Source organism: Parus major, chromosome 10 (genome assembly GCF_001522545.3).
Source record: "Parus major isolate Abel chromosome 10, Parus_major1.1, whole genome shotgun sequence".
Taxonomy (NCBI): domain Eukaryota; kingdom Metazoa; phylum Chordata; class Aves; order Passeriformes; family Paridae; genus Parus; species Parus major.
In genome coordinates, this window is record NC_031779.1 from 13,202,443 (window position 1) to 13,229,179 (window position 26,737).

Sequence of the window (26,737 nt, forward strand, 5' to 3'; positions counted from 1 at the left end):
GTCACAGAGATGGGTGTGGGCAGCTCTGAAGCAGAGCCCTGTGCTGGAAGGCTGAAGGTGAGGTTGGCAGATGTGTTGACATAAATAAAGGTGTGAGAACATGGAGCTGAACAAGGAAAAGATACGGGATTTTTCTGTAAAAAGCAAATGGGTTTTCCATTGTATTGTCTCAGTTTTTAAAGTAAAATAATGCCCTGCAAGCATGACTGTGGGATTTTGTCTTGGGATGGGTTTAAAGCTAGGAGTCCTGTCTGATTTGGTAGTTTAACTTCATTCAGAAGTTAACAAGGCAAGGAATTAGCTCAACAAATGTTCCTTTCCCAATATCTTCGGATGTAGATCCTGTGGAGTGCCCATTTCTCTCCATTTACCCTGTACAGAATCATTTAGACTAAATCACAGAATCACAGGATGGGTAAGGTTGGAAGGGACCACTGCAGGTCATCTGGCCCAACCTCCCTGCTCAAGCATGTCACACAGGATTGTGTCCAGAGGGCTTTTGAATATCTCCAGAGAAGGAGAATTTGCAACCTTTCTGGACAAACTCTCCCTCACAGGAAACAAATTCTTCCTCCTGTTCAGGTGGAACTTCCTGTGTTCCAGTTTCTGCCCACTGCCTTTCATGCTATTTCTTGGCACCAGGAAGAAGAGCCTGGCTCCATCTCTGTGATCCTCCCTTCAGACACTGATAGACATTGACAAGGTCCTCTCTCAGATGCCTAACTTCTAGAAAGCTAAAGTTCATGGAGATGAAATCTGTCTCTCCTAAGTAATTCTTCAGCTAATGTGCACCTTCCTTACAAATACTTCATATAAAACATATTACTTTCATTCTTTATGAAAAGAAAGTATTCAAAGCTTTCCTAAAGCAAAGACATATGTTATCCTCTAAGCCAATTATCCAATAAAATAAAGGAATTAGATCAGCTTGACAAATCCATGTTGATTCTCTTTTACCACCTTCTTATCCTATAGCAGCTAATGAATTGTTTGTTTCATAATTTGTTGAGGTTTCTCTGTAGTGACTCAGCTTAGCTGGCTGGTTTAAATTTCCTGGCTCTTATTTTTTTTTCTATCTACACAAACAAATACCCTATTTTCCCTTTTCAACTCTAAAGAACCCTCTCGATATAGGAGAAGTTCTTGAAGTCCATTCCTAACTATTCACAGACTGTTTTCACTGGACAACCCGCAGGGGAATTCCCTCAGGTCAAGCAGTTTGAATTCACTCACTCAGTGTAAGGGTTCTTTAATTTACACCCCTTTGCTCTGGCCCATTCCCATACCCCAATCAATGTGACTTCTGCTATATTTATCTAGCACTGACTGTTTTGTGATAAGGGGAGTCAAATAGGCAATGATGACTCCAACCCTTTATATGTGCTCTCCTTCTGTGGTACATAGTTTTACAGTTTTATTCCTTCTAGCATATTTACAGAATATTTGTAGGATTTCTTTTTCTTCCCTTGTGTGTTTGTAGCCACCTCTAGTTCATTCTTTGCCAGGACCCTTCTGATTTCATCCACACGTGCTTTGGTATCATTCTCTTCTCATTCCTAGTTTGCTGCTGTTTGAACTTTCAAAAAACAATTAATTTCTCATTTTAAGGCATTAATGAGGTCCTCACACACTTTTAGTGTTTTTCTTTTGTTCTATTCTTCTCCCTGCCTTAGGAGATCTCGTCATTGCACCTCTGCTCTAATCTCTAAATCAGTGCTTGCTGGCCTGTATTCTTTTTCCTTGACTCAACCTACCAATTCCCTGATGTTTCACAGCCAATTAATCCTTCTTCTGCTGTTCCTACTTTCTCTTTTCCATGTGTCTGGGAAGCTGATTAACTCATATCTTGGTATATGTACTAAGGCTTTATATTCTTCCTGTTTAGCCCTTACACTCCTAGCCCTTGGGCAGAGACATTTCAGATGTTTACCAGATTGCTCCATTCTTCTCCCAAGTGCCTCATTTTCACCTCTATTAAATTTCCCATTTTCCTAACTCACTAACCAGCATGCTGCCTGGTTCTTGGAAGACTGCTGCGCTGTAAAATATCCAAAGTTTTTGTCGACACTGTCCGTGCTTTCACCTCAAGGATTTGTCTGGCCCACCTGTGCCACCTTCCCCAGAGACCAAAGGAAACAAGTCAGCCCCTGGAAAGGAGTTAGTGGTGATCCCAATAACGGGCAGGATTTTTATTTCAGTGATGGCAGATATATGAAGGAAGCCACAATTAATCCTTCCTGTTTCCCTTCTCAAATGGTGTTGTAAACACTGGAGATTTAAACCTCTCTGTGACCCCTTTCACCGAAAATAAATATTAATAACCCCACTTCACAGACAGGGAAACAAACACAGAAAAGCCAAATGACTTTTTATGGAAATGCCGAGGCAAAGGCAGGAGCTGCCAGAGCATGCACTGGAAACCATTCAGGGAAAGCCGTCAGTCAGGCCTTAAGGAGCAAGGGGGCAGAAAACAGGGTTGTGATTGCAATTACATCAGCTGGTGAGGAGCCAGCCCCTCAGAGCCCAGAGCTCAGCTAGCCAAAGGCTAGGGCAGTTTACTGACACTGGACTTAGTGCCAGAGCATCCAAATGATGATTGTTTTTAGCGGTAGATTTGTCTTCCCTCTCACTGGTCCATGCATGAGCTACAAGCAGCTTAATTAAAGGCTAAAAAAGCCCCTGATGCTAAAATAGCTGCCTTGCCATCTTTCTGGAGATCGTGCTAGACTCATAGCAGGGCACTTCATTCTGTTTTCTCCTTTCTCTCTCACTCCCTCCTGATCTCTCACTTTCTAAAAGTGAAATAATAAAAGAAGCAGGAAAAAGAACAGATGAAGAAAGCAGCCACAAACTGCTCCACCGACAATAATGTGCCAAGGATCTTCCAGGAGCTGTCTGAGGATGTGATTCCCTGGAGAGAAAGCCCAAGGCCAGGGATGATACAGGCTCAAGCGTCATGAAAAGCACTCACAGACCCCAGCGCCGAGCGCACAATGCAGCGCTGAGGATACGGACTTGGCTGCCGTTTATGGAGTGGGGAATACAGTGGCAGATTTATTCTACAGTAAAGAGGGTTGTTTCTTGGTAGCACTAATACTGACACATTATCTGGGACGGAAGAGGATGCACAAATAGGAACAATTATCCCATTTCTTTGCCTGTGTCTCCCCCAAATGCCCCCTACTCCTATTCCCTCCTGTTCTCTTCATTCCTCTCCTTGCACCGGGTCCTCTCCTTCCTCTTTGATTTATACCTTATTTCTTTAGCCTCGTCCTTCATCTTTTCCCAATGGGTTGTAAATAACATGGGTTTTTAGTTCTCCAAGATTTTGCATATTATCTTCAACTGGAGCCTTGTGTCCAGCCCTCTGCCTGGAAAACCATACAAGTGTTTTCAAACAGAGGGTCAAATCCTGCTCTCACTAAAACAGGAGTGAAAATTTTCCCACTGTAAGGGCCAGGCCAAGGGACAGATCTGCTGGTAACAAGCTGACAGAAGAGGATTTTAAAATTATCTAGCACAGCTTAAAGAGAGATGTCCTAACAAATCATCACTGCCCATCACTGAAGTGGAAACCAGTGATGGGAAGTACCACCACACTCCTGCACAAATTCCAACTCCCTGCTCATCAGCTGAAATCAGTATAGAGCAAACACCTGGGCACTTCTACATCTCTATTCTCCCCTCCTTATTCCAAAAACACATCTACTTTCACTACTACATTTGTGGTTCTACCTCACAATGGAACAGGAACTGGGAGCACAAACAAATTGGTCACATAAGAGATCTGTGGAAAAAAAATAAATATAGGTGTCCCAAATTTCTGCCAAACACTCTCTGACTCGGGCTTTGCATCTCTGAGGGATGGATGGGGGCAGTGGATCTTGTCCAAGGACAGATAAGACAGGAGATAGCTCTATCACCCACATCTCTGCTGTTTGGCAGGAGAGGAGTAGGGATGCTGTCTTTCCCCCTCCTTAATCTGCTTCCTGCCTGCTTCAAAAACAACCCAGTGCACGGTTGTTTATTATTATTATCACTGCTATTTTCCAGAGTGCTGTAAAACTAGGGGATAGAGCACTCTGACAGCCTCATAACAAACAGCAGATAAAGCTAATTAGATTTTGTTCTTCCTTCAGTTTGCTGACTTGATTCTTTTTTTTTCTTTTTATTGTTTAATTATTTATTTTTTAGCCCAGAGGTTTACACACACACACACATGTATTTCACTAGACACAGGCAAAGCATCCTTGGGATCACCTCTGACAGGAAAGGGCTATTGTGGCCAGGAGACCCAAGAGCTGGTGAGGGGCTGAGACAGAGGGTGCAGTGTAGTGCAGGGCTCAGCACAGCATCTTCCACCCACGTCATGTAAACTGCTGGGGGGAGGAAGGAGAGCACAGCCTTTCACAGCCTCTAAGAGAGTCAGTGTGAGACAAAAGGCATCAGTAAAAAAAGTTCATGTGCCTGGCAGGAGCCCAAAACTGCTGCAGCAGTAGGGACCAGACGAGTGCCTCTAAGACACCATCTCTTCTGGCCATTATGGGAATATTTGGCTTGAGTCTCAACCTGACAGCCTTGCTGACTCTTGAGGAACGACAAAACGGTGGGGAGCAGGGCGACTTCCCTCCCTCCCTCCCTTTCTCCATCGGCTGTTTCCAAATTCTTTGGGATTAGCTAGCAGCAGCAAGAAAAGGCGCTGCTCTCAGTGCTCAGCACTTAGCAGCCTGAAGTGAGGTGACGGGCCCGGCGCAGGGGACAAGGGCTTCATTCACTGGGGGATACCAAACCAGAATTACAAGTGTGCAAGAATAAACAAGGCTGGAGTTAATCTAAAGTTGTTTTACACTCTGTTTTATTACAGTCAATGCACTTCCGTTCCTCTGTGCAGAGCCTAGCTCTGCTTAATTACCATGACTCAGGGAGAATTTTAATAGCGCGGAGCGCGCACGGAGGCATTCTCCTGACCTCTAGAGGTCTGTCAAAAGAAGAGAAGCATCTGCTCCCTCTACAAGTTCCTGGAGGAAAAGGAGGCAGCCCACAAAACTGCTTGTCCTGAAGTTATCCGGGAGTCATTCCCAAGGGATTGGCCGCCCACCTCTCCGGCTGCGCTTCCTCAGCAGCAGCGGAGCATCCCGGGGCTGGGGGCTCCTCCTGCCCGCTGCTCCTGCAGCACCTCACTGACACCTTCCTGGGCACAGCCATGCCGTGCTGCCAGGGAGAGAAGATTTAACAGGTTTTCCACGCCACACAGCAGCATTCACACGGCTGTGGTTGATGTCCAGGGACACTGCTCCCAGCCCAGCTGCTGCCTTTGGATCCCGGACACTGCAAACACCCTGAGAGCCTTTGCCATCTCCCCACCTCCTGCAGCTCCCAGCACAGGGATCTCTGAACTGGTGGCACTGCTCATACATTTGGCTCTGAACACACATGGAAGATACATCTTTTATTACATTTTGACAACTCTTGCACAGTTTAGTGACCGGGGCAGAATTTTCCCACTGAACTGAATTCCCCCTATCTTAAAAAAATCATAATGAAACAGCTAGAAAGCCAAATATTATAGCCAAAATATTTGCATCTCATCAAGGAAAATGCTGATTTAAGAAGATGTTATTTTCTTTGCAATAGGGTTTACCACTGGCAAGCCTCCAGCTACAGTTGTGGCAGTGTTGGTATAGAAGGCAAAGTGGGTACAGACATGCACATTTACAGACACAGATATTTACAACAGTATTTTTTAACCTGTGTTCTGGGGATGTAAATGGTGAATATCCCACAGCCTGGCTTTTCTATGCTGCAGCCAGGACCTAGCTGAGTGTCAAGTTTTTGTCATGCCTTACAAGCACGGGATTTTTAAGCTAATTATGCACATACATTGTTTCTTTATTAATAAGCATTGAAGCAGTATTATACAAACTATTATTATGGGAACACCTGTTTCACCTCTTTTGTGTCCCTTCCTGTGAGCCACCCTTTTATTAAAATTCAGTATTGTGTGCAACAAGGTGCATGCTAAACCAAGCAGAACAGGACATCTGTACAGAGGCACACACCACACCTAATGCATTAGTCTGGGCTAAGAAGCTCAACTTCTAAGGACCCAAGCTGCCTGTCTTTTGAGCAGCATCATTGAGAGACAGAGACACAGGGAGCTCTTATGTGCTAGTGAAGACTTTAAAATACGTGGATACTGAAAACCGAGCAGGACAGGAAGAAGCTTTTTATCTAAAGAGCAGCCTCCTGCTGGAAAATATTGTCTAGGTAGTCTGAGGAAAGGTGCTCAGAAACACATCAGAGCATTTCTTGTTCTGCACTGGGAATCCTCTTCACAACCAGCATAAGAACCAGGAAGATGGCACAGTACTTTTAATAATGTATCAATATTAATAATAATCATCACTGGCAATCACTGGAGTCCTTGCAGGCTGTAATGCTACAACACATTGCACATTCATCCTGTCCTTGAGCCTCACAAAGTAGTGACAGAGTTGGGAGCCTCTTGCATCTTAAAATTAGCTCTGGATTCAGGGCAATTCCCCATTTACAGCAGCAGAGTCTAAGACACATGGCAAGATCAGGCAATATGAAATGTAAGCTAAAACGACACGGCTTCATGCTTTAGGGATACATAACATGTGTGGGTTCTCTGTCTGTGCTGGATTCTCAGGAACTGGGGGGCAATTTTAGGAGAAATTTAATTTTTCTCCATTTAGGGATTAAAGAAACTGTTCTGATTAATGCTTGGGCTAAATTCACTCCTGGATTTTGCCACAATCACTAATTTATTGGTGAATTTAGCCCAGGTTTCCAGAGGATCACTATGACTTGTCACTGCTCCTTTCCTTACTGTAGCACACTGGATTTCCCATGCTGCTGCTGAGATAGAACCAGCTTGGAAATATGCACAGCCTGACCCAACCTGTTGGTCTTGCACTGTAAAAATTCTGATCAGACAGAAATCAGACATGCTCTACAGCTCAGGAGAGAATGGCAATAGAGAGCTCTGGTGAAAGGCATCAATAACTGTCTCTTCTCCAGGCAAAGGCTGCCTAAAGTCAGAAAAAGAGAATCATCTCTGATTCCTTGGTCTCAAAATACTATTCCTTAGGTCAACTTGTATGAAACAATGTACTAGAGGCAGCCATGAAACTGGGGATTATGTTTAGGAATGGATGATTTCACACAGTACCACCAGGGCTAGTGGCCCCTCGCTCTGCCTCGTGTACAAGGTGTAAGGAATCATTCTCAGCAGATGTATGTATACAAATTACACAATCATACAGTCAACTATCCATTCAGATCCAGGAGCAACACATCTGGGAAGGGTGCTGAAGCTGGCAAACAGGCAAACATGAGCAGTGACCCACTTTCTTGCTGCTCTGCAAGTCACAGCCTTGCTCACACAGGACTGCTCTCAAACCCACTGTACAGCCCAAGTGCTTTTGAACCCAGAGGAAGAGCTGTGCTGTTGGGTGCTGGCTGGCTGGAAATGTAGAGGCCCCTCAGAGCCCTGGAGCTGCATGTTTCTCCTGTGGTCACTCCTTCATCTTCTGTCTTGCCTTCCACACACGAGAGGTACTCCTGGATCTCATGGTCTAGCTCCAAGAATTCCTCTTCACCATCAGAGCTACTGGCAGTGTCATAATCAATCTCTTCTGCACAAGGAGGTTCATCATCAGACTCCAGGCTGCTGTTACTGCACCTTCTGCAGAAAAACCACAAGAGAGACTGGACGTCACCAAAGGAGGGGGTGTTCTCAGGGGGAAGAGCAAGCAACAGGGAAATGCTTTTTCTGGGTTCAACCTTGGCTCTGTTAATAAGGAATGATGTGATACAAAGCAAGCCCTGGTGTGTCTTTGTGTCTGTCTCACCAATGAGAGTGATGAAATGAAGAGTGATACTCACTGACCTCTCAGGAGTAAAGTGTTATTATTCCCATCACTATTACTGCTATTGCTTATACAGAAACAGAGTGGTTTACATACAGACAATACCATTCTTGCCTTGAGGCACTTACAAATGTTACAGAAGCTGAAATATAGCAGAGAAGAAGGTATTCAGTTTCCAGAAGTTTGCTGATCCTCCCCCTTGCTGTAGTTCCACATTTAGTGTAAGACCTAATTAATGCAGGTGGTTGAAGTGTTTTGGCATCTTTTCCTTCTGTTCTATGCAAGCTCAGAGCACTGCTAACAAGAGGCAGCACAAACAAAAAACTGAGCCTCTTGGATCTTCAAGCACACTGGCTCCAGGGAGGGCAGAACACCAGGAGAGGCTGTGCTTTGTGAAGAACATGGAAAGGCTTTGATAGCATCACTTCCTGGGGAAGGGCCAAATTCAGTCAAGCCTGAATGGCTGAGGAAAAACTCTAAGTGGATGTCACAGCCACATCACCTGGCTCTCAGAAAGGTGGTTTACCCCACCTTGGCCCCCTGACATTTACTCCAAGGAATGGCCACAGGGGCTTTCCTTACATGCCCACTTTCAATGCACACTGCATGAGGTTTTCCTGGTGCAATTATTTATGGCAGGAAGTGACCACTAGATTAGATGGTTCTGGGGTTCCTTCTTCTCCCAAGCTGCTCACATCCCATAAGGCCCTCAGCCCATGAGGGCAACTGGATAATTTTTTGAGACCAGAAAGAAGCCTGTGATTTCAGTGCTGTCTGGGTCACAGTCTGGATGAATCAGGTGAAGAGATACTTCATTTTTCACCTCCAGGTCAATGTTTTCGATCAGACTCAGAGCAGGGGAATGTATTGCTTTGGGGGATGGGGAAAGGAATAATAATATTCCACCTCTGAGCCAGAGTTTCTAATTTGTCCCGAGCTGGGAAGAATGAATGGCTTGGCAGATGGAGCATACACAGCTTTAATGTGTGGTCTGCTCACTTACATGTCAGTAACCAGAATAATCTTCCAGCTTTCAGCTGTTTCACAGCAGTTCCAGCAAGTGAGGTTTCAGAACATACCAAAGGTGTAAAGTATTGCTTTTGGATGTATTGATGATCCCTCCCCTCTTCTGCACTCCAAGAAAGGTGTAAGATTTTCCTAGGATTGAGACTCAGATCTTAACTGCATACAGACTATTCTGCAGCAGAAACAAGCAGTGTCAGCCCACATCTCCTTCTCAGGCTGATCTCTGGCTTAGTTTACTTCAAAGGCTGGGTATAAAGGATTTTCTGAAAGCTTAATAGAGCTGTACAGCTTAAAAATAAATAAAAGAATAATTATGCACTTTTACAGTTTCTGGCTCTACTTCAGTCTGCTCAGAAATCTGGGTCAGGAAGAACTCATACTGAAAATGAGGATGTGACATGAAACAAAACAAACAAACCAGGACAATCCTCCCAGCACAAACAGCAACAGCAACAGTCCCAGCTGAGTCTGACCAGTGGGTTTGATTTCTTCCTTTATTTTTCATATGCAGGCACGGTATGAATTACCATGGTACTGAGTACCTATGATAATGTTCAAAGCTGACTAAACCCAGGGGAACCAGAATTTTCTTTTATCAGCCCTGCTCTTGCAGATTTGCAATCAAAAAGAACCAAAGCATACCTACTTCCAATATTTCACTTGTACATTTTGAAGGAGCTGCTAATGCCATTGGGACAGAACATAGCTGGTGCCCAACTCACTGATATTTTACAGATGGAACAGCTTGCAGCCTAGGAACTAAAGGTCAAACATTTGCATTAACAGGATAATTGGGGGGAAAAAAGGTTCCTATTATTACTTAAATCTGGAAAACAAAATAACAGGATCTTCTGAATTTTTCAATAATTTAAGTGATTTTAGGACTGCATTTCTGACAAAAAAGGGAAAATGCCTCCTACCACAAAAACATTTTGCTAATGAAGGGAAGTCTGGAAGACAACAAACAGAGAATGAAAGACAAAAAAAAATAAAAATACCCTGCCTTTTCTTTATATTGAAGACTGAAGGGATATTCCTTAGGAAGCAATCATTTATTCATAAAACATTTGTAATGGACTTCCGAAGCTCCCCCTTGTTGTTTGCCTGAACAGCACACAAAACACCAAGACCATGAGAGCTCAATGCAGGGGGGCAGTTGTGCTGCAGAAAGAGGCTCCCCAAGAGTGAGGATGTGCTTAGACCCTGTTTGGTGGTCAGGAAAGAAGATTTTCTTCCTCATTATTTTTGCCCTTTGCTCCTTTGCTGTGGCAGTGATGAGCAAGGCAGTCAGCACTGATCTTAGCAGTGGCTGACACCCCCTGGACCAGAGCCACCACCACCAGCCTCACACTGAGCTAGCAAAGAGATGGTACCAACCTTCTCCTGCTGCCAACACGGGCTGCAGTCACTGCTGACTTCAAAGTTGAGAGTTTATCACACTAACAGACTCTACAAACCAGTTACATCTTTGCGTAAATGGAACTTTACGTCTCAATAATTCACTTTCTGTTGCAGGGAGATTTAAAACACATTACAAAGCAACAGAAATAGGCTGGCTCCAAGCAGCAGGTTCTTCTGGAAGAGGAGAAGTGGCAGCATGTGGCACGTGGAGGAGCCAGCCAGTTCCACCAACCAAGTGCCAGTCCTTGCATGTGCTTCCCTACATCACAGAGAACATCTCCTTCCATGCAAATGGTGAAACATGGTAAGGAACAGGATTGCCTACATCTATTGACTACTGCATTCTTTCCCAACAGAGTTTTGGGGGTTTGATTGTTTATTTTTAATCTGATCTTTAAAAGCTGGAAAATAATTCACCTGACAAGAAATGAAACAAAAACCAAAAGCAAAACAACAACAACAAAAAACCTACCCAGGAGACATGAAACATATTTATCAAAGAATAATGATGTTGTCTTACAGAAGGTAAACAAAGAGGAAAACCAATGACAGTACATTATAGAAATCCAAGACAAATATAGACTGTGAATACCACTAAACATGAACACAGTGCAGCAGAGAAGGGGGAAGGCTGGTAATATATTCTACAGCCAGCAGTCCCCCAGCTTTCACAATAAAACATATACACATTTGGTTGATCTTCAAAACCTGTGGCCTCGTAGTCCCCATCTATTCCAGCTGATGGGAGCCACTGCAGCAATTTGCAACTTCATGATGTGATAAATAGAATTTCTTTGTTTTGATTTTTAATTTGCATATTTACTCAGATATGACTTAATCTTAATTAGTTCTCCTTTTCTATGTGGGTGTGTTTTTTTGTTTGTTCAGTTTTGGAAAGCAAGCAAGACTTGGTTCCCTGTAAAATAATTCTGGGGTTTTTGCTGGCTTAATGGGAGGAGAAGGAGAAGGGAGCCCAGGGCCTCTTTATGTGTCAGCATAACTGGAACTTTGTGATATGACTGGAAAACACTTCTTTCAGGTGCCTACTGTTGACTCCTCATTCAGAGTCAGCCTGCTAGGTCACAGCTGGACATAAACCTCTCCTGTCAGCTGTCCTGCTGAGCCACACCTCGGAACACACACTCTGGAGCTGTGGTGATAAACTATAGCTACACACTGCACATGGGGATGAGTGGCGAGCTCTCTTCCATACTTAATTTTCATCTACTTGTACATGCACTTCCAGGGAATGGAGAAAACTAGAGAATACCTAAGTAATTTCCTGAGATTTTTCCCTCACACTTTGCTTGTGTGGCAGGTCACTCACTCTCTGTGTGTTCTGCTGGCTGGCTGAAAATAGAACATTTCATTTTTTCTGCTGGAAAGAGCAGGCACTGACAACTGCCCCTCTTAAGGAATCTGTGACTACTGCTCAGGGTTTCTGGGTGACCTTCCCTTGACAGGCCTCACACTTGCAATGCATTACAGAAAGAAGTGGAGCATTTCCTTTTTTTTTTTTCATATTGCTCCTCTCACTGTTGAAATTTGTTGCAGCCTTGTCAGAGAGAAACTGGAAGTGGGAGGGTTTAAATGCATCACATTAAAAGGAGGAAAAAGCTAAGGCTGGAGACCACTGCTGGTCATGGACACACCAATGATTCTGAGGGATGTATCAACAAACAAACAAACATCCTCAGCCTTTCTCTGCAGTGAAAAAATAACCTGCCAGCATAATCACCCTGTCTGTAACCCTATTTTCTCCTTGTGTTAAACCTTCTCTCCTTCATGGTATGTCACAATTCTTTGGAAGCTGCCCAAAGCAGGCATGTGGCTGTGTATAATGAGCCAAGCACAACTCTGATACAGTTCATAGACTAAATAAGGCAGGAAATAGCTTTACTGATTTTTTTTCAAGAGATGAGACATTCTTGTGCATGAACAGAAAAGAGAAAAAAATACTTATAAGTGATTAAATAGGCCAACTTCTCTGCAGTTACATCATTCACCTGAAAGAAGGGTGTGGTTTTTCCTCATTCAGGCAGGGACTGGAGACCCCAGAAAGTTCCCTGACCACAATTATCACCTGCACAGGTGACAGAACAGAAGGGGAATTGCCCCTTCTTTTCCAAAGAAGTTTTACCTATGGTATGAACAGTTACCAGTGCTGGTAAATAAAGTGTCCTGAAGCTTTAAATATATGTTGCTCTCTCCATAGAATTGGAATTACCTCGCCCTTCTGGCTTTTTGACATTAAAATTCCATCTACATCACCAAATCTAAAAGGGATGTGTGGTCTTGCACAGTTTTGCTTTTGAGGAAACCATATGTTTTATTAAAAGAAAGAACACTGCTTCTGAAGGCTTGTAATGAATCTAAAATGAACCTTAAGCAGACACATTTGCAGTAATCCCAAAGTACAATTCTGCCTTTAATTGCTTCATAAAGTAGTATTTTAGGACATAAATGAAACAACTATGATGCTTGCAGGTAATTACACCTGTAAGAAATACACTACAGCAACAAGATGCCAGCAAAGAAGGGCTTTAATCTGCCCTTTGTGTCTGGATTCAGTTGCTACAAGATGCCTTGCACACCTTGTAATGACTTTCTAATTTCTTCTCTGCTGTTCAGCAGCTCCCCAGACAGCAGCCTGGCACCCTCCTGCCTGAGGAATGCCAGACAAGGATCTGTTTAATCCCTGACCCCACCAAGGGAGGGGATCAGCTCTGTTCTGATGCAAGATGACTCCAGCTTTAGGAGCTATTGCTTTCCCCTGCGTTGCTGCTACACAGCAAACATTAATGATGTTAACTCTGTAGACTCCCGGGGGATTTCCCTTCCCAAAGATTCTTTGACAAGGACTTTTACATCACACAACCTCTCCTGTGAAAATGTGTGCTCAGCCCAAGGCAGTGCCAGGTGCCCTGGCTCTCAGCCCACCATAACCCATCCTTTCACCAGCAATATGAACGTAATTAAACGTGGCCTTGAATTTTGTTTGCTATGGCTGAGAGATGTTTGGTCTTGTTTTCAATGTAGGTTGGGTTTTTTTTTTTCCTCCTTTTTTTCTTCCTGCTGCAAATAGCCAAGAGAAAGGTGTAATTCATCGCTAAGGCTCAAACTAATTAGTTTTTCAGAAGTTCCCAGGCTAATTGTAGACTGAAATATTTATAATTGATTTGGCCAGATTAGAAATGGGTGTCTGGTGCACCAGTTAGATAAGTAAAGGGCAAATGGGTTTTATTTAGAGGAAGAGGGAAGACAGCCTGTAAATAAAAGGAGAACATGAAGAAACAGTCTGACTCCTGGCCAATACTGTCCCCTAATGTTCATTCAGGCTTGCAACAATTTAGCCCTGGGTCAGCATTTCACTTGCATCTACCATAAGCTGTTCTTGTCCCCAGGAATGGCTGGCTCCACAGTGGTGGAAGGTGGCTGATGCTGCTGCAGGGGCAGGGCAGGTGCTGGGCACACACCTCCCATCACACGTGGTTAGGACATGGAAAAGCCTTGTATGAACACGGGGAGCTGCATTTAATTGAATTACACCATGCCATTGGGACAGCTTTGATCTGTCTGTGAAAGATGAGTTTGCAGAGAGGACAAGAAGCCATTTTTCTCCCATTTGATGGGCAGCTGACATTGCATGGCATTCCTGGATTCCAGGTAACTCAGCTCAGATCCCAGCATGCTTCTAATGCTAACCAACAAAATTCACACAAGCTGGTCCTCAGACATGCAGGATGGAAAAGCTGTTGAGGAGCCAGAGGCTGTGGATTCAGTCTTATGAACAATCATTAATTTCCTCCTAATGGAGGACCAATCTATATATCAGAGTAGGGCAAACACTGCATCTTTAGCATTCTTATAGCTGTAGGCTTGTAAGCATTAATAAAACCCAGTGACTTGAACAGATACAAGTCAGCCACGAAATGAAGCTCTGGCAGTTGCTGCAGACCCCAGACATAATGAGTTTTTCTTCTCTCACCCTTAGACTGTTCTTAGGTCTTGTATATTTATTTCTTTAAGTACACTTACATTTCAGCACAGGAAAGCACCATCCTGCAAGTACTTTATGAAAGATTTGTGAGCTGACATATTCACTTTGGTTTGTGATGATGTTTTCTTTCACATCCTACAATACCTGGCTTGGACAAAACATTAATAATTCTACTAATCTGCTGCTTGCAAGGGCAGATATGAACAGAACAGCTGCATCCCCATCACCACTGACAGGCTAAACCAGGGTACTGAGTAAAATTTCCACTTACTATGGTGTGAAGTTAATTATAAAAGAACCTAAGCATGGAAAACTCTGATTTTACCTCCACAGCCATAGCAAGAAAACCTGTTAAATTTCAGTCAAACAAGTTCAGCCACTCCACCCAAGCTGGGGGAACAGCTCATTCACCCAAAACTGGCACCCAGCACCAGCCTCTATGTTAATTCCTTGGCAATATGAGATATGTCTGAAGAAATCTGCCCATATCTGTACAGCTCTGTATTCCTGACGTTTGGGCCAAAATCCCAAGCACCAGGGCTCAAGCCCTGGAACACAAATTTTAAGCAAGTTGAAGATGTTTTTAAGAAGTATATGTGATATATTTGTGTGATATATTCAGGCCCTGTTGAGAAACAAAATTTTGGAGTGCCTCGGGAAAGCATAGGCCACATCTTGCTTTTTAGATCCACACTGCACTAAAACTTGGTGTTTATTTAAGGGATGGTTTAATATCAGGTCCACTGTGGTCTTGTTATACTCATTAAAAATGAGATATAAGCACAGGAAATAGAAGATGAGTGATGTAAAATAGATGGAATAATACCCATCCACCAGGCAGCACAATCAGTGGCTTGGATTTAGAGTTTAAGGATCAAAGGAAATGCTTCCAAAACAGGTAAATTTAGGCTTTCTACAGCCTAAGCTTCCTATGGATATATGAGCAGTCAAGGCCCCTTGTATGGGAAGATACTTAGTGAGACTGCCAGAACTCATTAGGATACTAAATAATGAAAGAGTTGCTGAAAATATGATTTTGAAAGTGTTTGGGAGCTTTTCTCACAGTGTCTCTATCTCAAGCAATTTCTTCTCGAAAAAGATAATCATGTTATTGATGATACTTAGCAGTCCAGCCAAAGTAATACAGGAAGATTATTGGAATCCTTGTAATTGCTTTTAGATGCTTCCAGTAGTTGAGATATTGGCACTGTGTGGGGGAAAGAAATGTGGAAAGATTTTGGCTTAGATGCTAAAAAATTGTACTGCTGAGGATAAAGAATGTAAAGGCAGGCAGGTTCTCCTGAGTTCTTCTTTCCCTTGGTGCTCTTTCACATAATGCCACTGACTCTATCCAAGTTGTATAATTGGTTCTATATTATTTAATTTCAAAAGTCCAGGTTTCATGTGTATATATCCCTTAGTTCTCTCTGAGCGACTTAAAGGATTTGGGATTTTGAAAGCAAAACGTTTTAAGATGGCCAAGACATGTCTAGACTGTGCCTTAGTTACTTATCTGTCCTATATACAAGGTATTTTTGGGTCAGATAAATACACATGTAAATATTTGTTCATATAGTAGAAGAGAAATAGATATCTAATTAATTGACTGAACTAATAATTGCTGAAAATTACTGACTTCCAACCACTACACCCTGTGAAAGAGAAAGAAACCTCTTGGTTGCTAGTTTGTCTTCATGAAAATGTATTTTTAGCTGATACCCACTCTGATGTTTCAGAGAATCTGTGGCAGAGGTGTATACACGTGTCTGTGTATGTAAATAAGTTTAAACAAGTGCATAAATACATCACCATCCCTTTTCTACCTTTCCTTAAAGACAGATAAATAATAGATATATACACACACCCAGACACCCACACATGCACACAATTTTGTGGTTTTCTCTGTATTCAGAGCACGATTTTCATTACAAGACATGGGAGGTCTCAGGAGATGCTCCTGCAGCTCCCTGAGAAACAACAATGGGTGATCACTGAACCTTGATGCTGCTGCATTCAAGAGGAAGCAACCTGAGGGAAAGAGCTGGCTGTGACCAGAGCAAAGCAATTCCTTGACTCCAGTCCCCAGGTGAGTGTTGACAAAGCAGGAGTTCACCTGAAAGGGAGATTAGACCATCTGGGCAGGACAGGCAGCAGCTGACAGAACCAGAGGACACAGCCTTAAACTGTGCCTAGGGAAATACAGGTTGGATATTAGGAAAAGGTTTTTTTTACAGAAAGAGTAATAAAGTACTGGAATGGTGTGCCTGGGGAGGTGGTGGAGTCACCATCCCTGGATGTGTTTAAAAGAAGATTGGATGTGGCACTTGGTGCCATGGTTTAGTTGAGGTGTCAGGGCATGGGTTAGACTCAATGATCTTGAAGTTCTCTTCCAATTCAGTGATTCTGTGACTTGAGATATGTTAGGATGGTCAAGAGGCAGTCAGAAATGGTTATTCTAAAACATCCAGTGTTGTCATCAGCTATTCAGGAGCTTAAAGTAAGACTGTGGCTAAAGTTAAGATCTTGGATTCTCAGTAAGGAAATCAGGACATTCTTATTCCACATGGACTTGACTCATTCTTGTACCTCTTAAAGTAAGGAATACCCATTTCAGAAACCCCTCTTCACAGATCTTTTTCTTTCACAATCTTGTTCTTCAAATGGGTAAAGAACAGGTAGGACTAAAAATACTCAAGTCTGGTAAAAAGAATGATTCTTGTTCTGAAGCACCCAGAGAGAGGACAGGGTATGGCAACACATGGAGGTTCAACAGCTGTTTTTACACTGAATTCTGCTTTTAAGGGAAGGCTTCAGACAAATATCAGATTAAGGGCTACAGAAAACAGTTCTTGGAGTAAACTGAAGGCAGTTAAGGTCGACATGATGGCAAAGCCCTGAAGCCTAAGAGGTTCCAGGTGATGAATATCAGTCAACACAGCCACCTCTCAAAGTAATTTTACCTCTGCAAGGTCCTATGTTATCACAGTCTTATTGGAAAGGATTCAATACAAATCTGCAAAGTCATAATCCTCCTAAAAGTTATACATCTCATTCAGAGATGCTAATCATAACTGATCTGAGAAACCTCCTGTATCATAAAAAATCTGAAACTAATGTGGAACTTTAGTTCTCTCATCCTTTCCTGAGGAGAACTAATATATTTAATCAATATTGTAGTTAGGGGGAGAGAGAGAGAGAGAGACTCTGTGTGTACCCATAAGAATGAAAGAAAACAAGGGCAAGGTCAATGAAATCTATTGTGCCTTTAAAGCAGATTGAAGTGGGGCTTATAGCAGAAACATCTGATAAAGTATGTGTGATCATAAATAATCAACAATAGATCCAGCTTAAAACTTCAGCCTCTGCCCTCATCCTAAATCTCTTCTCAGACATAATGAGATTCAGATAAAACACATCTGAATACCCATGTTCAATATATTTCAAAACATTCTGATCAATTATGTTTTTAACACCATATGGAACCAAATTCAAAACCTTGCTTAACCTCACTCATTACACAGCTGATTTGCATATGCTTTGGACTCCATTAAGGACAACAAAAAATGTCATCTATTGCATATAAAAGTGGCAACACTTGCTAATTCCCTGATCTTGCCAAAGCCCTGCCAGATGTTTCATGAGGAATAGCAAATATTTCATTATGTTCTCCCTGCTTCCTAAAATTTGTCTGTCAGGAACTGCAAGGATGAACAAGAAAAACAGGCATGGAGAGCTGACAAAAACATGAAGCATCAGTTTCAACCTGTTTCAAAGCTCAAACAGGGTTTTAAAGGGATTCTTTGTGCCAGAAGGACCTTCCAGCCAGGAACATATGACTCCCAGTAAACAGAGGAAAGGAAAAACAACGACCATTCACTCTGATCTAAGGAGACAGCATTGCCTTGCAAAATGAACAGAGTAAAGCACATAGAAGTTTCCATTGCTGTTTGTTGTACAAGAGATCTCCAAACTCTCTTCTGTGTTCCTGTTGTAGGTATTTAGTAATGTTTCACCTGTGTAACAGGAAGATGTAGTTTTCATATGAATCCATTTGTAGCTTGTAGCATCTATCAACTCCCAGCAGGGAACAATTTTTTAAATCGCTGTTAACGTAAGTATTTTCTGAATATTTTATAAAAATCAATTTTCAAATGCCTGCCAAAATATTCTATGTGTTTTACCTGAAAGTTGCAATTATATTTTTTTTTTCTTTTTTCTGTATGTGAATATATATGTCTATATTTATATATGCTTACATAAATTCTTAAAAGAATACTAGCTCACCATGGAAGCAAGCATACTCTGAGTGAAAGCTGAAGCAACATAAACTGACAAAAGTATTCATTTAATTATGATAAGACATGTATTTGGATGGATGGGGCAAATTATAGCACAGCTTGCAGAGCAGTGAAACAATCACTTTATAGAGAACCACCCTGAGCATTTAACGTCACTCTCTGATTTACAACTAAAAATGATAAAAGGTCAGTTCTTGTGTGCAGAGTAAGTGACTGAAAAAATATGTCAGGCTGTACATCAAACAAAAATTAAATCATGAGGTTAAAACACTTGGTTTTCAAAGATCCAGGTTCTGTACTCGGTGGGCTTGGAGTCACTGTGAGCAAACTGCTTTTCTCTCTTGCCTCAATTCCCCAGTTCTGTGGGCACAGAAGGCTCCATCCCTCCACCTGTCTGCATGGCAGAGCCAAGGGGTGGCTGAAGCCTTCCACCACCTGCCTAGTCCAAATGAGGGTGCAGAGCTCTTTAGTTTCCTCTTCTGTGTATGTGCCCTTCTCTCCTCTGAAAGCAGTGACAAAAAGGGTGCTTAACCTTGCTGAGCAAGGTCCAAAAAGGAGCTAAACCTTACTGAGTTTAGTCCAAAAGCTCCTCTCAGCAAACCATGACTTCAATAAAATAGCAAGTTTCCAGATCCATTAGGGACAGAAGTCAGTGTTCTTGATTCTGCCAGACAGGAATGAAGAGTTCAGCTGGAGGAATGATGAGGATGTAGGACTCCTGTTGACATCAAGAGTGGGCAGGGTTCTCAGTGACACCAAGGATTAGCTGCCAGATTGTATTTGGAAAGAGAAATACTGTAATTCTTGCAGCCCTGAAAACAAGTAATGTCATAAAAGTGAAGGGGAGATTATTTAGAAGGGAAAGAAACAGCCAAAAGCTGCCAGATTTTCTGTATCCAGGGTGGCCCTTGATTTTAAACTTTGCAGCAATCCTGGCTGCCAGATCCAGCTGAAGCACAGACTTGTGCACACTGGTTCCCCTGGACCTGAAAACCTCATTAGTCACTAAATCTTGTATTTCCTGGCATTTGCCTTGGTAGTTATCTTCTCCTAGCTCCTCATTTTGTCCCTGCTTCAGAAAGCTGCTTATTGCACCAAAATTAAGTGACATCTGCTCTTCTCATGGTAGATTCTGTCTTCCAGGAACTGAAACACCAGTTAAAGACCAGGTCCTGAGTTTTCTGACTCTTGAATTGTCACCAAGGCATGAAAAGAGCCCACAGAAATTATATTCTCCAGTGCAATCAGTGATCCAAGAATATACAAACATGCTTCACAGAGGGGATGCCTTTAGGAAGGTTATATTCATGGATATATCCAGGGTTCTTGATTGATGTGCTCTGTGACAGAATCTCTTCCTTCCCCACCAAATCATGATGGCCTCATTTTCTCCACAGACATTTCTGCTGCACTAGCAATAGCTAGGTACCCTCACAGTAACATTTCAAGTGCCAGTAACATACAACTCCTTAAAAACCCCTGTGTGCTGCTGAGGGACCCAGGCTCTTGGAATGATGGAGATAACAGAATGGTGGAGTAGCTGCAGCCAAGTCAGGCTGCTGCTGGCTTTACCCTGAGTTTCCCAGGTATACACTGGACTTTCTCCTTTTCTGCACAGCCAACCCAGAGATAAACTGTGTCAGATTTAATGGTGCATGATACAGGCAATTCAGTATCAAGGAAAGGGGAGGGGGGAAAGCATTTCTGAGGCAAGATGGGTTATCAGCTCAGCTCAAAAAGCAACCTATCAAGAAACACTGCCAAGGCAACTTCAGAAATCTATAATTTAGGTGTTACTTTAAGCCTGAAACTTTGTTTGAAAAACTTCATACTTCTCACAAGCAGACTGGCAAAGCCCAGGAGGATCAGACCAGCTATCAGTCCAGATGACAAAGTAATACACTTAGTGTATATCAAGTGCTGTGCACATGAAAGATACAGGAAAGATGGCAACATTATACAGTTTTATCCTGCAAGGAATCAAAGCTGTTATTACACAGCAGTTTTCCAAGGGCTATTACACTCCATTGCTTACCCACCAATCAGCTCACCTTACTGGGCTTCCCAACAGTATGAATCACTTTTAAATAACAATGCATTTACTTTACATACAAGCTTTGCAGCCTGAAACACCCCATACTGCTTTCTGAAAAGGGAAGCAGCCTGAAGATTTATCAGGAACAGGGCTGTTGATGTGCAGGAAGCTGCACCAGCATGTCCCAGCTGAGCTCCTGAACACCATCATTCACCACTAATTTTGCAGCCATTTCTAAGGCAAGGAGTGACACTTGACTTTAAATCTTGTCATTTTTAGAACAGAAGGCAAAGAAATCTAAAGTCAGTCAACAACCGGTACAAAAATTTTAAGGAATTGAAGGTAAGAGAAATATGCCCTGTGTCAAAACTTGGCGAAGGTGTAAGCCCTAGATCCCTAATTCTTAATACTCAGAGTATTTCTTGGTTTGCAAGTGAATAAGGATTTCTGTGAAGGACAATCATTTCATGGAATCACAAAATGATCTGGGTTGGAAGGGACCTTAAAGATAATCTTGTTCCAACACTCCTTTCATAGCCTGGAACAATTTCCACTAGATCAGGTTGCTCAAAGCCCCTTTCAGCCTGAGCTTCAACACTTCCAGGGAAGTTAGCTGATAATTCCAAGAGCAGTGAGAGCCTGTGAAACTTTTCATCCAGCCTCACACCCTTCCTGCACAGATGGGCACAGGGTGCGAGCTGCAGGCACTCCTGGGAGAGCTGTGCCTGCTCCTGTAGCTCTGGGGAAACCTGGGGCTTGGCAAGTGGCAGAGCCAGGTCAGGGATGCTGTGTACACTGATCCAGGGCACTCTTAGGCAGACTTTTTCAGCCATGCTCCAGGTTTCAATGGAAGACAGCACAAATCCTGCCAGCTGCCTTTCTCTGACACACAAGTATTTGCTGGAACTGTCCCCTGTGAGTTTAGGAGGAAAAGGCTCAGAATTAAATACACTTACTCAATTAGGGTCATATTAACCTAAGCTGCTAAGGGTGAATTTGGTAAGCAAAATGTGTAAATTATGTGTCCAAAGATCTGTGACTATGGAGAAGCCCAGCCAAGCACTCCAGAACAATAGTCTCACCTTCTGGAGATGCTTCCTGTTGTATACATCCCCTGTGCCAGAGAGGTCCATGAGGAGACAATCCAAAGAAAAGAAAATTTCCTGAGCTGTCTCTACTCCCTTGCTGCTTTCAAGGTCTCCCCATCCCAGAAGTTTCACGTATCCTTCTCCCACACTACTCCCTATAGTCAGGAAATGCCTAATATTTCTCTTCTTACAGAGGGTCTCCTTTGAGATGGATTAAACTAAAACTCCTTAAACTCAGACCTTTCAATTTCCTCTGTTGGAGTCTTTGTATTTAGATATCTTTGCTCTACTGGAAAAATATCCACTGATAAAAAGCAATTATTATTATGAGATACATCCTTAGAGGTAGAAACTGGCTGCTAGGAAAGTTTGAAATGAAAGGAAGAGGAGAAAAGTAAAAAATTCCCACTTACCCTGACAGGGATTTAATCACCTTCCCAGCATGTCATACCAAGAGTCCTTGGACAGCCTCCTGAACAAGACTGAATTGACACTTATAATGTAAAGCACTTGATTTTCTCACGATAGCATTAAGCATCATTACTAGAAATGGATGATACAGTTCAAAGCTAATTTCAAACTTAATTTGAAACCATTAAATATATATGTAATTGCCTCTGCCCAAAAACCAGCATTTGGGCCCCGAAGGCAGCATCCATAGTAAGCTAAAAGACAGTATGTGGAGTTCTTTCTGTGAGAATTTACAAGTGTGCACGAGATTAAATGATCTATAAAATACATACATGATGCATCTAATAGGAAGAATTGAAATAAACATTTTGTGATTAGGGCTGTTTTAAAGCAATAACTGCAGTGGGGAGGAGGTGCTGTAGGAGAGGAACAGAGGGTTAATGTGCTCCTCTTGCCAATGCTGTGGACCTGAATGTTCAAGTCATGGTGGAAAAAACTGAGCAAATCCACTGTGGTGTACTCCAGAAGGACTTTGGGGTGCACCATGAATCCTCAGAGTTCAGGGCACAAGAAAACTGTGCTGGACTAGCAGCAGTGGCTGCTGCCCCTGAGCATGAACCTGTCTGCTTTAAGGGCAGTGCTGAGACTGAAAGCCTCAAGATGAGCATCCCTGGCACAGAGCTGAGCAACCAACAAAAGGAGAGATCCTGCCAAAGCACAGATTAGAAAATTAGTTTTGGAGGGCAACACAACAGTAGCTGCTACAGAATTTCAGTGGGGGTACTAAAGTTCTCTAGAACACAGCAAGGAAATGAGCTCTCTGTAAAGCTCAGGAGAGGTGTGAGAGTGAGGCAGGAGACACAAGGAGGGTGGAAAGATGTAAAGTATTAAAGCACCTGCACTGCTCAGATGATCTGGACTCCAGCAATGCCCAGGACTGCTGACCACAGGAACTACAGCAGTGCCTGCCCCCTTGGAAAGGCCCTCAATCTGCCAGGTGTAGGAGTAAGCTGACAGGCTTGGGAGATGACAGCTCTTGCCCAAAGCCTGTTGCAGGATGTTCCATGCTCCTGCCAGGACACTCAGTAGCAGGACCTTGGATTGACCAAGGTCAGTCAGGCAGCTGAGGACAGATGGGGATGGGACCACCTACAGGGGCTTGTGGGGCTGCAGCAGCAGCATGGAACAGACACACCTGTAAATTCAGGCTTTGTCCAGGACAACACAGTGGTGGAAATCATTCTGAAATGTGTTATCCCTTGGTAAGCCTGGATACAAAATGGGGAGTTCATATCCGGATTGTGGCCTAATTCCAGTTCTGAAATCCAAACATTATATATTGCTATTTCCTTATCCAGTGTTGCTTCAGCACTTAATTATCTACCTGCTGGCCTGGCCTTTCGTGCCATACTGGTGCCAGACTATCATTGATGTGTCTATCAGGGTGAAATGAGCACTGAACTGGGTGATAAATTGTTGTTTTTGCTGCAGCTGCTCACATCTTGTAAATGTTTAAACAGTATAATCACACACATATCTAGTAGATGCTTGGTTATGTTTATTTTGGATGAGGTGCTATGAAGTTTCTTAGATGTGTGTGTCAAATATTCATAGATGGCAGGCTACTGAAATATTTTTCTTTAGTATTTATTTATAGACTTTATTTATCAACAGGATCAATCTTTACGTTCCCAGCTGCAGCATTACTTCTTGCCTTACCCATTTTTCCCAGACAGTGCCTGTCTATCTAACAATATCCCTCTTCCTGCAACATCTATTCACAGAATATCTGTGCAAGGTATCTTCCCATGGGTGCTCACAGCATCCATCTCTTTAATTCCAGCTATATATCCACTCCATCTAATGCTCGTCATCTCTCTGAAGCACTTGCTGTCTCTCTCTCCTCACCATCTTTAGCTAGGCAATGGTATCTGTCTCTCTGTTGGGATTCTCTATCCCTTTCTCTCAGTCACTCAGCACCAGGGCATAATTATGGATTTTGGACCACAAGAGTTTTCCTTGGGGTCTTCTTTTTTTGGTTTTGGTTTTTGTTTTTTTTTTTCTTCTTCCCCAAATTGGGCTCACAAATCACCAGTTAATTTATTTGTTTTTACACAGAGGCTGGATGTGAGAAATGAACCCTGGAAGGGTACAAGTGCCTTTGGGTCAAAGACTCTTTCCCAGTCTTATTTGCTTCCCTGCTGTGTATGAACTGCTCACTGCTGCGAGAGCTGCTGTTATCTGAGAAACTCATCTCCAAAAAAGATGCTGCAGTGACTACTGCCTCCCTGTTCTCTTCCCTTTTTCCCTTTTCAACTCCTTTATTCTCCTCTCATATTTCCTCTCTTCCCTTTCCCCAGTACTTTGCATCCACTACTCTCAGTTTTCCCCTTCCCTTCCTTTGCCTGCTTGGCATTCTGAGGATGACAAGTGAAAGTCCCTCCCTATTAAAAATTCACTGTCAAATAAATATTAAAGCAGGCAGGAAAATCCAGTTGGGCTCTGTGTGATTTATCATGATCTGCAACATAAGACCCAGGTTTCATGGCCTATTTACCCACTTCACAGGGGTATGAGGAACTTGGTGTCCCTCTGCTCTTAGAAACCCCACGATGGGGAGAGATTCCCTCCTCACCATCATGTGGTGGGTAGTGCAGGAGAGGAAGGATGTGAAAACTAAAACCTCTCCTTGCTTTTTTCCTCCTGCTTTTTTTCTCTTACAGAAAAATTGACACAAGAACAGTACAGAAAGTTATCAGGCTATGTCGCCCTGGAAATTGAAGCCTTCTGATAATGTTTTCATAGTTTTAGTTACCTTCTCATGAAAGTTCTACAAACATAAGTTGTTTATCACATTCCTTCTAAGAAACATTATTTGATGGATGTTTCTCATGACCAGTGTGCTTGGGAAGGTGGTAACTTAATTATCCAATCCCTGGTCATTGTTGAGAATCTATAAATACTGGAGTCAGAGAATAAAGGCACTGCTTTTTCTGTTCTGACACTGAGAGGTGTTTGTGTGAATCATTTCATGTCCTCTAGTGACAAGGCCACATGGAAATTATTGGAGAGGAGAGGACAGGAAAAAAAAGGAAAGAAAAAGAAAGCAAGCAGAGCAAAATCTGACAGGAAAAGAGGGAAAGAAAAGCTTCCACGTCTCTGGTTTTGGTTCCCTGTGCAAAGACCCCAGCAGTTCATAATTTTTCTTCAGGCAGGGCCAGTATGGTTCAGCAGCAGAATAAAAAACACAGTAATTAATTAATAGCTTCACAGTTTTATGGATAGGTTTAACACTTTCCCTTATTTAGAGCTGCTGGAAAAGACTGAGACAGATGCAAAACACAACATGAATTAACTGCTATTGATATGGAAGGAAAAAATAATATTTTCGCTGAAGTGAGAAAATTTGCTAATAGCTTATGGACTTCAGAGGGGAACCAGATTTAATTTGAAGAGTAAAGACATTTCCCCTCCCACCACAGTCTGCCATGTCTATGTAGGCTACCAGCTATGATTACTAGAGTGTGTCATAGTTCCTTCATGGCAGGGATGGGAATATCTGTGCTCCCAGGAGTGGCAATCTGCCAAATGATGACTAACCCTTAGGGAAGAGGAGTCAATACAGCTTTCAGAGGAGAAGGCAGAAGAATAACCCATCATTCCCTTTCCCTGTACTGGTTGGGACTGCTTAACAGCGTTTTAAACATGTAACATCCGTGAAGGAGACAAGAAGTGTGAGTGGGGAAAGCTCCCACACAGGAGCAGCCCATGAACACATCAACAGGTCCACAAGAGAGGCCTGCTGTGAGTGCTGGGCTCATCAAGAAGCAGCTACTGCCATGCCCACACCCATGCAAGGAGCAGGGCCAGAGGCAGCAGTGGGAGAGGGAAAATGGAGAATGATGAGATCAGGGGTCAGCTGCTCAAGAGGTTTTGTTCTCTCTCGTGTTCACCCTTATCATGGTGTGAAGACACAGTATGAACCATTGGAACAGGATGTGGAGGCACTCCAAAGGTAGAGCAGAAAGAACAATCCATCTTGTCTGACTTGCCTAATTTACTTATTGTGAGCAGATGGGTTATGAGGTCTGCCATCAGTGATTAATTATATTCATGATAAGTCATTCCCAGCTAATGAGGATCCATTATCATTATCTGCTAAGGAAGAGTAACGGCTTGCCAAGACAGAGTGGGGGTTTCACAGTTTCCAGGGAGAACATTCTGGGCTGGTAGCCACCTGGCTATTGAATTTTCAGGAAACTGAAAACTTTCCAAGATAGATACCTTCTACTTGTTTCAAATCTTGGCTTTTAATTTCTTTGGGCAAGTTCAGGAGAGGGAATGTAAAAGGAGGTGGAGGAGGAGGAGGAGGAGGAAGTGAGGGAAAATAGTAGTAACTGTGTCTGATAAGACTGTGATTAAATCAAGGTCTCACTCTAATTACACTGCATTTAAATAAATTTTGCCTAGTAAGTAATTGTAATTAAACTGCAATTAAACATGTATTTATATCACCATTTCCTCCCCTGCACAGCTGTCTGTTTCTACCTCCTGTTGTTGCTGTCTACCTGCCAAAACCTCTG

General features: G+C 42.8%; 1 protein-coding gene across 1 annotated transcript in view; it reads right to left on the minus strand.

Moving 5' to 3' along the window:
* Positions 1 to 4,838: 4,838 nt before the first annotated feature.
* Positions 4,839 to 26,737, minus strand: part of AGBL1 (ATP/GTP binding protein like 1) — a 223,800-nt gene continuing 201,901 nt past the window's right edge. Inside the window, exon 19 of the mRNA XM_033517031.1 lies at positions 4,839 to 7,711. Within this exon, the coding sequence (XP_033372922.1) occupies positions 7,405 to 7,711 (307 nt within the window). The 3' untranslated portion in view covers positions 4,839 to 7,404. The remainder of the gene's footprint in view (positions 7,712 to 26,737) is intronic.